Raw genomic sequence first — 17,159 nt, forward strand, 5'->3', positions numbered from 1 at the left:
ATGGTGTCATTGAAGACATCCCTCTTTCCCTTGAATTTCCTGGAAAATAGTAGTGAGAGCTACAGGTTTGATCACATTCAGTTCAATTTTCTGGCAAGACAGCTCCATAGCTGGTGTTTGCATGTCTTAACATCAGGAAGCATGCAATATCTAGTTTTCTCTCTTTTTGTGTTATTAGCAGCCATTGATAATCACTGGCTATATCCCTTATTTCATTAGAGGATGCAAAATGGTTATACAGTAACATTGTATCATTCTTCCATCTTTTAAGAGTTGGGACATGCTAATAATGAGAAACTTATTCTCATCAACTACTTGGTTATCCTGAGCTACAGTTAATATTGGAAAGGCAGGGGAAAAAGACTTGAATCTTTTAATTGATTACCAGTTTTCAAAATAAGTTAATTTACCAGCATCCTCCAATGCAAAACAATTATTAGGTTTTTTTCCTTTATATTACTGTGAACTTTGGATTCAAATATATTTAATGTGTTTCTACACTGCAGTTACTATCCTTATTGGTCTTCAAATTGTCCCATCTTTGGCTCCTGAGTCCTTTAGGGTGCCTTTAGCAGTTCTGATAGCTTCTTTGCTTTCTAAATTAGCTTGGACAAGATGTTCTAAGCTCATCTTGTACCTACATTCCCTGCCCCAGACCTGGAAGTAGCTGTTTTCCAAGGAGCTTTAGCTTACTCTTGTGGGAGCTGGCACTCAGGACTACAGTCTGGTTGCTAAGGGTGCCCACTGCTACTAGGCTGGTCCTTTTTCTAGGCTCTGCCAGGGAGAAGAGCTTTAAATTTGCCGTCACAGATTTTTCCTTGAATTGAGCTATCTTTTAACTGTTTCTCCTTTAAACCACACCAAAGTCTGGGTTCCCAATGATATCATCTTAATCACTCTATTTGCTTTATTCCATAAAATACATATAAAAGCCTTAGAATAACAATAGCAACACAATCACTACAATATGATTCCCTTAAACAGTTTAGGATTTTTTTTTTTTTTGGAGATTCTTTGGTCTTCAGTTATAATCTATTAAGGATAGACAGTCGGGTCTACTGAGATTTGAAATAATCCGTCTCTATATGGTTCTATCAGCAGCTCGATATATAATTAGGTTAATTAGGTTCATCTGTTTCATTTTGTTTCAACTTTTAGGGATCTTTTAAATTTTAATTTTGATTTAAAATTATTTAAAATATGTATATGGTTCCAAAGTTAAAGAGGTGAAATAAGATATATTCAGAGAAGTCTGGTTTCTACTTTCTCCACCACACTGTTCGCTCCAGTAGTCAGTCAATAGGTAATCATTTTTTATTGTCAAATTTTTGTTTTACCTTTTCAATTTTTCAAATACTAGTACTCCCATCCCTTTCTTCAATGAATAGTACATACCATACCTGTCTCCACTCAGCTATTTTACCCTGACGATCACTCTACCGTAGTATAAAAAGATACTCTTCTCTTCATTTCTTTTTATATTGTGGATGTAGTATAAGTTATTCAATAAATCCTATACTCACCAACATTCGGGTTGCTTCCACCTTTTGCTATTACAAACACTACTGCACTAAACAGCCTCATGCATGTGTCTTTTCTTATTTCTGCCAGTGTGACGCTGAGATAGCATCCCTAGGAGTAGAGCTGCCTGGCCGAAGGGCAGATATAAACATCACTTTTCTAGATATTGACCAATCCTCTCCCCTAGAGCTTGTACAAATGCGCATTTCCTGCAGCAAGGTATGAGAGAGCCTGCTTCCCCCTTTCCTCCACGGCCTCACCAACAGAACAGCTTGTCAAACTTCTTAATTTCTGTCAATATGATCAGTAAGAAATGACACCTCAGTGTAGTATTGCTTTGCGTATTTCTTATTAGTAGAAAGATTAAGTATCTTTCCATATGTTTCAAGGAATTCAGAATTCTTTTTCTGTAAACCATCTTCATATATCTTGCCTATTTTCTTATTGAGTTGACAGTTTTCTTATTCTCTATTTTTTAGGGTATTCACCCTTTGTGATAAAAATTGGAAATATCCTTCTCCAATTTGTCACTTGTTTTTTTACTTTGCTTATTCTGTTTTCAGCAATACTAAAGTTATTATTTGTATCATCAAATTTATCAATATTTCCCTTATTGCATCTGGATTTTGAGTTGTAGTTAGTGTGTTTATTCCACTTCCAAGTTCAGAGGAATTCACCAAATTTTTTCTTAGTACTTGTACGCTTTCATTTTTGTACACTATGTGTCTGATTCATTTGTAACTTTTCCTTGGCATAGTACAAAGAATAAACCTAATTATCATTTTCCTTCAGCATACGCTAAACACCCATGTGCAACTGCGTCTACTGCCTCATTTTCTATTCGGCTCTGAGAGGCTCTTTTTAAGCACCAAGACCACAGTTCTATTACGGGGACTTAATGATACGTTTCAGCACCTCGTAGGGCCACAGCCCTCCCCCACCGCTCTTCTTTTGAGAGTTTTCCTTATTATTCTTATTTGCTCTTTCCAATGAAATGCATAATCAACTTGCCTAGCCCAGGAAAAAACCATACACACGCACACACAGAATCATCATAAAGTTATAAACTAACTTAAGGGGATCAACAAATTCATGACATCGAAACTAAAAGCTAAGTATAAGGACTAAACCTTAGAAAAAAGCCTTAAACTATTTTACCATTCTCTGCTTGAAAAGACAGGTTGAACCCGGAAAATCTTTGCTACATTACCATGGGAAATTTATTTAAACAAACTGAGATTAACTAGCAAAGGAATCCAATTATTTCATATATATCATGTATTGTATAACATAACTCATTAGAAAAAAAGCCAAAATGATCCAAATAACACAAGGCATTAGTAATGTACTTGCTCACCTTCCTTTTTCAGCCATTTCACAATGTTCCCTTCCTCCATTGTAGGAGACAGTGACGGCATTAGTATCTTAATAGGATCAGCTGGAATTGAAAAAAGGAAAGATTAGCCACAAAAAAAAAATGCACTTTGCGCAGCATCAATGAAAAGTTCAAGTAAATTAATATCAAATTCAATTTGAAAAAGAAAATATTCGAAAGTCTAAAAGACTCCCAACTGATGAAGCTAAATGTCCAGTAAAGAGTATGGAAACATAAAACTCTCAACTTTTTAAAAATAAAACTCTTTTTTGGAGTACTTTCAACTCCTTTTTCACAGTTCCCCAGTCCTCTATGCATGTTTGCTGAGGAAGATTAGCTCTGAGCTAACATCTGTTGCCAATCTTCCTCTTTTCTTTTGCTTGAGGAAGATTAGTCCTGAGCTAACATCTGTGCCAATCTCCCTCTATTTTGTATGTGGGTCACCACCACAGTATGGCTGACAAGTGGTGTAGGTGTGTGCCCAGGATCTGAACCCGCGAACCTGGGCCACTAAAGCAGAGCTCACCAAACTTAATCACTAGGTCATGGGGCCAGGCCCCTCTATGCATATTTTTAAGCCAGGTGCTTACAAGATCAAAAATAAAATTTTGACTTATGTTTCATCTTCTTCTCCTTTCCCTTTTGTTGCTATAAAAAATATTTACAAGTAAAATGATGGAAAGAAAAGATAAATAAGAAAATAATAATAATTTTAAAAACCTAGGGTTCTGATAAGTCACAACAAAACAATCAAATCAGACTTCTTTTTAAATTGGTTGTGTTTTCATTTTCCTCTGATATTATACTATTCAAGAATCAAAGGTTCTTACTGGTTAAGTGTGAAAGGAAAGGTGTGTCTTGTCAAGCACGATTAACCTAAGCTGCTAATCTCAAATAGTGTTTAGTGTTCCACACCACAATTCACTGGGGATCCAAAAGGGCAGACTCAAACCAGGGCAGCCTCTCAATGAAAGACAGCTTCTTCTTCCTTAGATACTAACAAAGGAGACACTCTCTGCATCTGGCCAGATGGGCTTCCCAGTAGTCATGCACTGTCCAGGACCACACTCAGAGAGCACACAGCGGACAGATTACAAATTTATATGAAGTTTATACTAATAAATAGTTAATAGCATGCTCCAGCTCTTAGCAGTACCCATGGTAACAAATTACACTCCCTGACATCTTCCTATTCTCTCCTCAGATTATTCAACTCTCTGACTCAGAAAAGCAAAACATCGTACCATATCTAACATATTTCAAATGTGGAAGAGGATAGAATGGGGCTTCTTTTTTTCCCCACGGACATTTTAGGGTTAAAGGGAACTGAATACTAATGTTAAATGAGGTTAAAGATTTCCTTTGGGAAACTGAACTAATCTTACCATAATTTCGAATGGAGAGTTCCTACGGCTTCACGGCACAGATCCAGCTCCAAAGCATCTGGAGGCAAGCTCTGTCCTCCCTCCACTTTTCACTCTCTCCTCTCTAAAGAACGGGCATAAGGACTCGAGCACACATACGTGCCGCAGCCTTTTCCTCACTTTTGTTTTAAGACCTGCCTGCCTACAGGGAACCCACATTTTCCTTTCAGCTCTCCTATGTGCCAGGCCTAAATGGACCTGCCTTTCAAAGGCAGACAGAAGCCCACTTCTCTCTGGTGCCGCCATCAGGGCCCACGGGTGTGAGGAAGCCATTCGGGTGTGCGTGTGTTTGCTTTGTACACACAAACTCTCCCCCTCCAACAAAAGCCCCGAGTCTAAATGTGGGGCTGTACTGCAAAGTCCAACTGTAGGCCACAGATCTAAGTCACATTTTCCAATCCAACAAAACCATCAGCCTTAAAACTGTTACTGTGATCTCCATCTGTGTGACTTTTTTGCCTCTGTCTCAATTGGCACCAAACTCGAGGAAGAACAGAAAAGTAGAATTATCATTCCTAATATCCCAACAATGAGAAAACCACAATCCATTGATTGAGGGATTTGAATTCTGCCTGCCTAACTCTACTACCCAGTACTACCTCTCATCATTAATTGATGATCCTTACAAATATGGATCATCAATTAATCACTGGTTATTTATAGCCTATTCACTCAGAAATTCAAACACAGCAAACCAGACATACCAAGCCCATGTGAGCATTCTTCATATGTCCAATCAAATATCCTAATAAACACTTTCCCTACCTTGTGCATAAAGAATTCCTGTATTAAGAAACCTCTTTTACTACTGACAATGAATATTTCAAACGTAGAAGACAACAGGTAACCGTTAAGTGCATTATATTTTGGAATTAAGGGAGGAAAAATAGCCACAAGGAGTTTCCCAACTCCTGTTTTATTATTAAAACACACAGCTATCTCAGAAGAGACTGGAGAATGGAGAACACAGCCATCGACTCCTGTATACCATGTCTCTCAATTTTCACCGCAACAGTTTCATTTAATTTCCAAACTACCTCTAGTTGAAACGCAAATTACCACAGCAATATAGCTTAAAATATCTTCGCATATTTTCTTTAGTAAACTAAGTTCTTGTGGACTAAAACAGGCACCTTAAGACACTGAATAGGTAGAAAATAATGCAAACTGCTACGCACAACCTCAGGGCATTGCAGTCTATAAAACACTGGAGCACGAACTTCCGGAGTGAATCAGAACTAGGGAAGAGGGTTTAGGAATGCACGCACAGGCAAACTTACACTGGAACATCGTGATGCATCTCCAGCTGCAAACCTAGCAAGCCTACACTTGACGGCAAGCATTCCTCCAAAGTGCCAGAGCTCCACATGCCAGACACATTCGGAAATAACAAAAGGAGCTGTCTAACCCCTGCATTCCGCTGTGTCTATTATCTTTCTCATTTTTCGCATAGCTTGATGAAGAAAACATTCGCCTAAAGAATATACAGCCAGCCCAAGTCTCAGCATTTAATCTTTTTAAGGTCATAGTGACAAATGGGGTTTAAAAAAAAGCAAAGCAAACAAACAAACAAAAACTACCTTCTAATAGCACCCTGACAAGAGGCCAGCCTCTTCTTGAAAATCATAGCTTAAAAAAAGGCCCAATACAATGCTTCTCTCAAAAAGTTTCAGCCTGGCATTATGAGATGAGATATTTCATAATCACATACACATTAAATTTATGCATCAAATAGAGTTCCACTACAAAGAAGCAAGAGAAATGGACTGCAGTGGTTCTATGTCCAGACTCCAGTTTATGACAAACACTAAATCGATTCTCTCGAGACGAAGGCTCTCTCCAGTATTTTTACACCCTGCTTCTGGGCGCCATGGTGCAACCGACATTCACTTTACGAGTCTATCTCCTATTATCATCTCTCACCTATAAGACCTTCACATTTCCATTATTCCTGACATTAAGGACTATATTATAAAACTTTTGCCTTTATTAAGTATTATTTTCCAAATTACCACATCAAAAACCTCAAAAATTTTCATACTTTAAAAATAAAAAGAACATAATCATTCCTCATACAGCTACCCTTCACGGATGAATTGAAATTGCCTCTCTGAATAATGGCAATAAAACATAAAAATTCTGTAATAGATCACTGTCCTTACTCTGAAACGAAGGTGACAAAAACCAAAGAAAGACATTTTGGCTATCTCCATTATTCAGTACTCTCTCTTGATTGATTATACTGCCTTACCACAGAGAATAAAATGTGTAATGTATTTTCTGATTAATCTAACCAATCTATCTGCAGACTCTCATGCTAGAAAATCATTTCAAAATGTAAGCATTACTTTATTAGTAATGGGACGTATTTCATCCCAGTATACCCTCTTTCAACTGGAACATTACACACATCTTTTCCAAATGTACTTTTCCAGTGGGAAAGCAATTATACAATCATAATATTAGTTTTGAGTGACAAGGCTACACACAATTAGTATCTACCCTTTATGGCTGCTGCCAGTTCTATTCAGATACTAATGGCTTTTCTAGACTCCTTGGAATTTTAACCTATACCTAGGATTGTTTAATTTCACTAGAAATTCACTACAGCTTCCCTTTTCATTCTAGCAAGCAGTACCTTCTACCTTTCTCCTGTCGAATTGAGGAGGCCTTGAAATGTGCACCAATTATATCTCCTACTAATAACTGGGCACGACTACAGGTAAGAAGAAAGGAAATGTGGTTTTCTTCTCCACTGATCGCACAGGTTATTTCAGTTAGTACTCAAAAAAAGCACCCCAAATGTAGTTGGAATTTTACTCTTTTGTAGTCATTTTAGTATTCTATTCCTCTTTATCAAGCTAACAAATTATCTCTTGCAATTTATAAAATTGTAAATTTATAATTTTAAAAAGGGCTATAAAATCTACCTTTCTATAGGAGCTAAAAAGCATATTTAAAAATTTTTAAGATAACTACAGTAATGTACAATTCCAGTTTATACTTAAACATACTGACAAAGTAGAATCCCACACATCACTACAACTGTCAATCTTTTTTTGACTCAATAGAACGACACAATAAATATTTTTTGCTTAGTATATTGCTGCTTTGCTTTCCATATCGAGCACACAATCAATCACTGAGTTTTACAGCAGTTTCTCTAAGCAATTTCTATATTTCTTCAAATTTGTTCTTCCAATCTTTCTATAGCATAATTCTCTCTTCAATTTCAAATATGGTACTCTAATCTAACTTCTTGTTTCCTAAAGTATGTCTTTTACCATAGGAGTAAAACATTCATACTTCAGCAAAATCAATTATATCAAAGCTTTAAATTATTGATCTACACATCAATTCTAAACGGTCTCTCCAGATTAAAGAAATTAACATAAGCAAACTCTTAAAATACGAATGCAGAACAAACTGTTTTGTAAATAATATATCTAAGCTCCATTACTCTGACTGAAGTAATCAAAGAAATTCAGCAATTTACATATGGTGCTTCTTGAGTGCCATTAATACAGCTATAATCTAAACACACAAAAATCATGAAATGAAGATAGACCAAAGGAAGAAGTAAATTACACAGTACTTTCTTAGTTTGGCTCCTGATTCCTAACATTAATTTGCTTTCTCTCTAATAGGGAGAGACACTCCTCATTTAATTACCTCTCTTTCCAATGCAAGAACTTGTTAAATAAAATTGAACCTTTAAAATTTCCATTCAAATAAAACAATTCTGCCATCTGCAGGCTGGATGAAATAAAGCCAAATGAAATACAGGTAATCCAAAAATAACACCAGGGCACAGAATAATATTAACACTGCAGTTTTAAATAAAGGCAGCTAAAGGAATTTTTTTTTTTAAACGAGTGCTTGTCATGTGAATCTTTGTTTAAATAATTCTGGCGTGGTATTGGTGTAAGAATAGATTGAAAAGGTCAATGGATGACAACAGAAAAGGTATGCATAATAGTTTGTGTGAAAATAGCATTTACAGGTCTCGGCATGGTAATAAACCTACAAAACATGTCCCACAAACACTGTATGACATAATCCAATTTCTACCTGCTCAGCTTATACACAAAGACTGAAAGGGTATACTCCAAAATGACAATAGTGTCATTTCTTGTTGGTAATATTATTATAAGTGATTTTATTTCTTTTGTTTCTTATAATCTAACTTGTAATAATTTAATAATTTTCCCAATAAATTTATCAAATTTCACTCCCTCCCCAAAACTTCTCTAACACTAAGCAAAAAATGTGCTTTTGTTTTGATCACTTTTAGACATAAACCCACAAAGACAGGGAGAAAAGAAGGAAGAACAGTACACAGTTTTGGAAGCAGAAAAGAGATGAGTCATAACTGACTAAAGAGACTCTAGAGCTGAATCCTAAGCCAGAAGTGGGGAAAGCTGAGATGATCGGCCTGGTTGACACACAGAATCCCCCAGAGGCCCAGGAACTGGGGTACTGAGGCCCTTTGGAAACGGGGGGGGGGGGGGGGGGGCGGACCTGGGTGAACACTACTGGAGATGCAGTTAGACAGCTGGATCCCCTTCCTCAGTCCGGTGCAGGTAACACCCCACCTGATTCAACAGCAGACTGGAAGACCGGAGACCGTTTTCTTTGGAGAGGTAAAAGAGGGAACCCTTGGAATGGAGGTTCAACCTACACCCCTGGGGATACACAGACACGGCAAAAATAAGTTTCCTGAGAGATTATCTGATGTGACTGACAATACAGAATATTGTGCTGAGAAGCTATCAGGTGGCACGGGATGATTTAGCAATACGGAGAAAAAAAGAAAAAACTTAAAAGGTAGAAACTTCAGGAAAAGCAAAAAGAAAGGTAACAATAATAATAAGGGACAATATATGACAATCATAATAAGGGAAAATATGTGCATAATATTTGTTTACTGTAAAAGCTGAATACAGATTTAACCAGGAATTGCAAAATAACTACACTGGGCGAGTCGGGGAGGGAAAACACAGGGGATGACACTGATCAGAAGTCATCCAGATAGTGTGTAAACAGAAATAGCCAGTGAGCGAAGGCCAGAAGAAAGCTACGAGCAAAGCCTGCTGCTTCTAAGGAGCAAGAGCACTGGGGATGGGGGACGAAGGCTCAGAGACCCCCTGCACTGGCATAGGCCTTTAGTGCTGTTTGACTATTTAAACTAGATGCATGCATTACTGTGTTAAAATAAACATTTTATTATTTACTAAAACGATTAATTTTCTTTTTAAACTTAACAAGCAGCAGCATACGATGGTGATTTAGAGAACCGACAACGGAGCCAAACTGCCCGGGTTCGAATCACAGATCCATCGCTGCCAAGCTGCCTAGTCCTTCTGTGTCTCAGCTGCTGCTTCTGTAAAATACAGAGTTTCGTAAGGATTAAATTAGCTAACACATGCAAAGTCATTACAATGGGGCCTGGTAAAGACTAAGTCAGTCTCAAAACTGTCAGCTATTTATTACCGACTGGCAGCACAGAAATGCTTTAAGAGGGCGGACTGTGGGGCATCCGGACAGTCGGCTCGATGTATCACAACATCCCACTTTATGATCCCTCCTCAAGTGATGAGACGGGTTCACAGGTTCCCTTCACCTTCCCAAACCTGAAAGGTTCCTTTTTACTCTCTCCTTTACCTAATTCAGCCTTGTTCTCACACCTCAAGTCCACTAACTCTTCATCTCTACGTCAGCAGTAGTGCACATCTGAGAGCCAAACTCTCACTAAAATCACTGGCCAACATTTCACCTTTGGTGGTACTGTCACAATGTTCACCACCAAGGCTGAACGGCACACCAGGCATTCAACCAACACCTACTGAGCGCCTGTCATCCTTGCCCTAGATGGATACGAGACCACCATCTTGACCTCAAAAGGGTATAGTTTAAATGGGAAGTCAAGCTAAATACACAAGTACCAGAGGGGAGTAGATAGAAGTGCGATGGGAACACCAAAGAGCTATGACAGCTGAGATTCCAGCTGATCAGAAAGAAAGAAAGAAGAAAATCTGTGCTAGTCCCACTTCATAATGATTAGAATAGCTGCTAACAAAAACCAGAAGACGAGTGTCAGCACGAGTGGAGAAACTGGAACCCTTGGGCACTGCTGGCGGGAAAGTAAAACGGTGCAGCCACTGTGGAAAACAACACGACAGTTCCTCAAAAAATTAAACACAGAATTACCATTTGATCAAGCAATCCCACTTCTGGATATATACCCAAAAGAAGTGAAAGCAGGAACTCGAACTGCTATTTGTACACCCGTGTTCATAGCAGCATTATTCACAACAGCCAAAAGGTGAAAACAACTCAAACGTCCACTGAGATGAATGGGTAAACAAAATGTGGTATATACATATAATAAAATATGATTTGGCCTTAAAAAGGAATGAAATCCAGAACCTTCAACAACACAAATGAAACTTGAAGACATTATGCTAAATAAAATAAGCCAGGCACAAAAAGACGAATATTTTATAATTCCGCTTTTATGAGGTACCTACAATAGGCAAATTCACAGAGAGAGAAAGTAGAACAGTGGTTCCCAGGGACTGGGGAGGGGGATTGGAGAGTTATTGTTCAATGAGTATGGTGTTTCAGTTGGGGAAGATGCAAAGGTTCTGGAGATGGATGGTGACAGTTACAGAAAAATGTGAATGTTCTTAATGCCACAGAACTGTACACTCAAAATTAGTTAAAACGATAAATTTTATGTATATTTTACAATAAAAATCCTTTGAATTAAAAAAAAATCTGTGCTAGGCAAATAAAACAAGGTAAGGGGAACATCATATGCAAATAAAGAGGTAGGAATTATAGTTTAGTCTGACTGACAGGTAGAAGATAATGAAAATGGAAAGTGTGCCACATAAGTTAAAACAGTATGCTGGTACTATAGCTACTACAAGGTAATACACTTTAATACCGAGTTAATGGGTTTGATGTTATTTAAACAGCAATGGAAAGCCATGAAGAAATTTTTGAGCAAGTAAGAGAAATAACCACGATAAAAAATTGAACTTGTTTTCAGTTCCACATATATGGCCACATTCACAAGTCTGTAATTGACAAAAAACAAAACAAAACTGCACATGCTTTGAGATGGTCACAACTATAAAGCTAAAATAATGGGATTTTAAATACAAAGTGAAGATATCCATGAATGTGTCACCTGTTCTCATTTACTCAGATCATTAGACCTGAGAGACTGAAAAGGCACCTGGGGACCAGATCCTTTGAACATCTGGCCTTCATCCCAACAGTGGCAGAGAAATGGGAGGGTTTTAAGCTGGGAGTGGGCATTTCTGGAAGATAATTCCATGGCACAAGCATAGAGTGGAGAAGGAGAAAGACAAGAAGATCAGTTTGGTCATTCATTTGTTCATGTATTCAACAAATATTTATTCAATGTTCTTCTAGGAGCTGGAGATATCAAAAGTAAAGAAAGACAAAAACTCCTACTTTCATGGAGTTTACATTCTAAAGAGGGGAGACAGAAAATAAATAATACACCATGTCTGGTGGTGATATGGGCTAAGAAAAGAGGGGGAGGTAGGGGATCAGGCTGCAGGAGAGGAGCTGTTTTATCAGCTGATCAGAGGAGGCCTCCTCTGATACAGTGAGCAGAGCTGACTGGAGGAAGCCACGCAAACCCTACGGCAGGGCCTTCTAAACAGGGGAAAGAGCAACAGCGAAGAATGAGTAAAGTGTGCTTGCTATGTCACAACACACCACGGGAGCCAGTACGCCGCAGTGAGGGAGGGAGGGAGCAGAGGCATGGTGAGAGTCGAGGTCAGAGAGGCAGAGGATTCCTATCACACTGGGCCTTGTAACCACAGCAGACTTCAGATTTTATTCTGAGTTTAAAGACAAGCTCGTGGAGGGTTTTCAGCAGAGGAGCAGCATGGTCCGAGTTACAATTTAAAAGAAGCACTCTGAAAGTTGCATGGAGAACAGTCTGTACTGGGCCAAGGGTGGTGGGAGGGACATGCACTGGGACACTCCTGCAATTATCTAGATTAAAGGTGGTGGTAGCTTGCACCAGCGTAGTTGGTAGCGGAAGAAGCAGTGAGGAGTGGTCAGATTACATTTAAAAGGTAGAGCCAACAACAATTCTTGATAGATTGGACGCGGCATACGAAAGTCTGGAGTCAAGGATGCCTCCAGTTAAGAGTCAAGTGAAAAGACAAAACTCAAAATTAGATGTCATAGATCCAAAATGAAAATCTTTCTTCCTATAAAAAGTGCCCAAAGAGCCTTATAAACTACATAGACTTGATTCCTATTCATCTATTCAAAGGTAGACAGAAAAATTCCACTGAAAATCAGGTCAGTTATAAAGATCTGTGCTTACTCTTGTGCAAGGCACCAGCCTAGGGACACAATCCAGGGACGCTACACTTGATCCTTCCACATGTAGAAATTATACTTGCTCTCTTCCCTTCTTAGCATGAGAACTGCCATACAGACACACAATCCAGTACCCAACAGTATAAAGTGTATTGACTGATGGTGCGAGTGAGCTGGACGTGGGCAGTATCTCCCATTGCCCCTCCAGATCTTCTGTCAACCTGACCCCACACTTCTACAGACCTCCTTGTGCTCTGGCCTCCAGCTGGGTTCAGCCAATGGGCCGCACAAGCAGGAGACTGAAGGGAGAGAGAGAGGTCAGGGTATTTATTTCCTCAGCGTCTTCTCAGTGAAGACACCTGGAGCTGGCTGAATCTTTTACCAAGGGGCACAGCTTCATCAGAGGTCCTCCCACAGGCTCCCTCTTTTCCAGTTCTAGTAACTGCTTCCTTCCCACACCTCTTCAGGCCTCGGGGTAGTGACAGCACCTTGTTCTAAACAGTCCCTTAATACAGCACCACCTCTATACCCTGAATTCACAAAAATGGCCACTTTTAACCTCTCCTCAAATTACTCATTTTTAGAGTGTCATCTGTTCCCTACTGGGATCCTATAGAAAGACCTAAGAGGGTGGCACTTAAGTAATAAGAAAGGCTTCAAACCATAAGGAAGGTCATTCCATTTGAAGGAATAATAATAGTAAAAGAAAGGAAAGTACAGATGTTTAGGGAAAGGTGAGTGGTCTGATGACCCTAAATGCACAACTAAATTAACCCAAACCCAGATCTGAATCAGGATTTCCAAACTACTGGCTTTGCTGTAGTCACTTATGTAAACAGGTCCACTAGTCATTTGCATCTAGTCGGGACCCCTACATTAAAACACATCCTTCTTATCCTCAGATATGGTAAATATCCTTGCAAAGTAGAACAACTATTTTATGTAGGAAATGATCAAAACGTTTACGGAAATAGGCTGGAGAGCAGGCAGGATTTGTAGATAAACTACAGGGAGACCTACGAGCTCCCTGGAATCACATACCAAATTGAGCACGCATGCATTTTTCTGAAGAAGCGGTATAGCTTTCATCAGTTTTCAAACAGATTTGTGCCCCGCTAAAAACCAGTCCTAGTAGATTCCCAAGGAAGCTCTCCGGAATTATAACTTTGCCAACCTTAATTCTTCCCTAAAGCAGTTTCACGTAATAAAGTCCCTGATGGCCGACAGGTCATCCGTTGATGGAATCTGCCGGAATCTGCCGATTCTTTCAGACACTTAGTATCCAACAGCACGTGCTAAGGAGGCTGGCTGGAATGGCTAGGCACTCCGGCTGTAGAACTATTTCCTCCGGGTGAAATAAACCAAACACTTTAGAAGAGGTCTCAGCTCACAGTACTGGTCTTCTTGGTGCTAAACCTTAAAATTAAAATTCTACATGAATCCCAGTTTTCTTTGCAATCTTGGAACAAGGGCAAAAAGAAATCACCACTCCACTTAAGAGTCTAGCAAAAGAATGAAGACACGCATAATAGTTTGGGGATTTACACATTTTGTTATAAAAGGCATCTAAAGCTCAAGACAAAAATAAGGAATTTAACAGCACATCATCTTAGAAACTCACAGATAGGAGGACATTAACATATCTCTAACTCTCTTACAGGGTCCTGCCACCCTTTGTACACAGTCTAGATTTTCAGTGTCTTAAATTATTCTAAAATGATGTGGTATCATGACTCACTGAAATACTATTTCACAATGTAGATATTACTGAAATGTCTCACTTCATTAAAAATAAAGCGGAGGTGTACAAAAGAACATACACATGGTGAACAAAACTTCCGCAAGCTGACAGTGTTCTGCTGACGTCTACAGCCAAGCTCTCACTTGATGGGGAGGTAGGCCGTGGTTAAGGACACAACCAGACACGGGCTGAAACCAGAGCTCTATCACAGAGAACAGCATCGCTGCTGTGGGTGCTCAGTGACTTAATCACGTAAAGTGCTGAGAAGGGTGCATGGCACACAGCAAGCTCTCAATAAACACGACTTATTATTCCCAAACCCACTCCTCCAACTTCTTTCTTGCTGGGAGACCCCCAATTTTGTTCATTTGTGTACCTTTCTTGTGAATACATGCTCTGAGTTAATGACCCCACTGCCCCGTGTCTTAGTCCGTTCATACTGCTGTAACAAATACCTGAGACTGGTGGCTTATAAACAACATTCATTTCTCACAGTTCTGTAGGCCGGGAAGTCCAGGACCACGATGCTGGCAGGTTTGCTGTGGTGGCTGATGAGGACCCACTTTCTGCTTCATACATGGCACCTTCTGGCCACATCCTCGCATGGTGGAAGGCGCTAGGCAGCTGTGTGCGGTCTCTTTTCTAAGGGCACTAATACTATCCATGAGGCCTCCCCTCATGTAAGCATCTACCAAAGGCCCCCACTTCCTAATACCACCACAGTGGGCATTAGGTTTCCACATGTAAATTTGGGGGTGGAAGGGGACACACAAATATTCAGTCTCCAGTACCCAGCCCCTTGATTCGTCAAAGTCAATTCATTCTAAGACATCTAACAAGAAAGGACTCCTTTTCTTCCTCTGGATGCTACGATGAGCATAGTTCCTAAGTAGGCATCCACCTAACTCACGAACCTTGGCCCAACAGCTAAACCTCACTGCGTCTCTTTTTCCTCACCTGTAAAACACAACTAACCCTTGCAGGTTCTTATGATGATCAGACGTAATGCAAGTAAAGAATCCAAAATGAAGCCTGGCAAACACTGAATGCTGAAGCTACTTGGACTATCCCACTTCCACATACAGAACAAAATGTCTTAAAGCAATGCAAATGTGTACTTAGTACTTTCTGATAATCCACATCTTACTAGTTTCTCATGCTGTAGCTTCTACTAAGATCTTATTTATCCACTTCCTTTCTCCTTCCACGGCCACACACCTCAACTACTGAGTAGCCTAGATCTGTTTTGCTTAGGTGACCATACATTTCGCTTAGTCATTACTTACCCCTAGAAACAATTAAGACGGAGAAGCACATCACTACTGTCCTACTTTACCCAGATTGTCGTAGTAAGAGACATGCCAATCATTGATTCCCAACTGATACTTCCTTCTTAAAGACAACGTCCAAACTGCAGGCTTTGAAGGAATCAAAGGCTGTGTGCCCTATACCACAACTGACCTACACTGGGTCATCAGCTTCTCTATCCAGGGAATCTGGAATTAGATCACAGAAAGGATGGTGCACACTTGAACTAAACTGAAAGAGCATGAGCAGAAGGGCCTGAATCAGCAGGAAGGCAAGGTAAGCTGACATTACAGAGAAAAAAAGTCGTGAGTAAGCAGACTGGCAAGTCTGAGGAAAAAACAAATGAGAGCGAGAGAAGACGACAGTGGGGGCCCTAGAGAAATGGATGGGATGGTCACGGTGCAGACGGCCCAGCAGCACTTCCTCTATGTGGCGTGAACTCTTCTTACAAATCCTACTTTACTTCAGCTGGTTTATGTGTTTCTGCTTCCACAGGTAAAGGAGAATTCAAAGAATGGGATCGGTCTCATCAGTATCAGCATAGAAGGATTTAGTAAGGACCAGGCCTAAAAGAGCATGCAAGTTTGGGCAGAAATACCATACCATCAGCTCCTATCAAAGAAACTGCCTCCTTGCTACAGAACTACTGTCAAAAACTCAGATGCCTACGGGGAACAGGAGGTAAGAGAGGTGGGCTAGGACCACCTTAAAGTTTTTCTTTAGATCCAGACACGCTTTATTTTCATATTAAATCTGTACGAATTTTCTTCCTTTACATAAACACCCACAGTATCTGCTCTCTCCCATTTTTCCTGGTCTACTTCTTGTTTCCTGCTTTCTGTAGAGTTAAGGGTACAAGACGAGACCAACTAGAGGTGATGACAAACACTAAGGGACATTCAGCCTTGCTGGCTGAGAGGTAACAGAGAGTAGAGGAGATGCGGTAAACTAGAAGGAATTTCCCACCTAAAGAGAACACTCAGTCTCACCCAAATGTTAGCATATAAGACCCTAACTTTAAATTTTCAAGAGAAGACAAAAATCTAGATTTTTATGTAAAGTTCCCAGTGTTTAAATGTTGTCTGTAAATTTAATTTTCTTCTAAAATAATGTAAATCAGTTCACCAGCTGCCAATGTGCAATCCTACTGTAGACCTCTGTGTCCTTTTCTATGTGCCTAGATTTTAGCTTCCCTAGATATGTTTATTTCACATCTGTATATGCAAAGCCTGTGGTCATACGATAGGCAGAGCACTACAAAGGATGAACCTCATTTATTCTCTACTTACATGTTATTTTAAATTCAACAAGTTATTCCTCAGAGACAACTTAAAACCAGTATTATTAATTAACAACTTATTAATAATTAATTAATTAAGTTCCAAACCATGCCATTTACTCTGAAAGAAGAGCA

The 17,159-nt window shown here is 39.5% G+C and overlaps 1 protein-coding gene across 1 annotated transcript in view; it reads right to left on the bottom strand.

Annotated features, from left to right (window-relative positions):
* The window catches only part of PDHX (pyruvate dehydrogenase complex component X), a 65,040-nt gene that overhangs the window by 44,949 nt on the left and 2,932 nt on the right, over positions 1–17,159 (bottom strand). The window contains exon 2 of the mRNA XM_046644591.1: positions 2,879–2,959. Coding sequence (XP_046500547.1) covers positions 2,879–2,959 — 81 coding nt within the window. The remainder of the gene's footprint in view (positions 1–2,878; positions 2,960–17,159) is intronic.

This window comes from Equus quagga, chromosome 17, assembly GCF_021613505.1.
Source record: "Equus quagga isolate Etosha38 chromosome 17, UCLA_HA_Equagga_1.0, whole genome shotgun sequence".
NCBI lineage: Eukaryota > Metazoa > Chordata > Mammalia > Perissodactyla > Equidae > Equus > Equus quagga.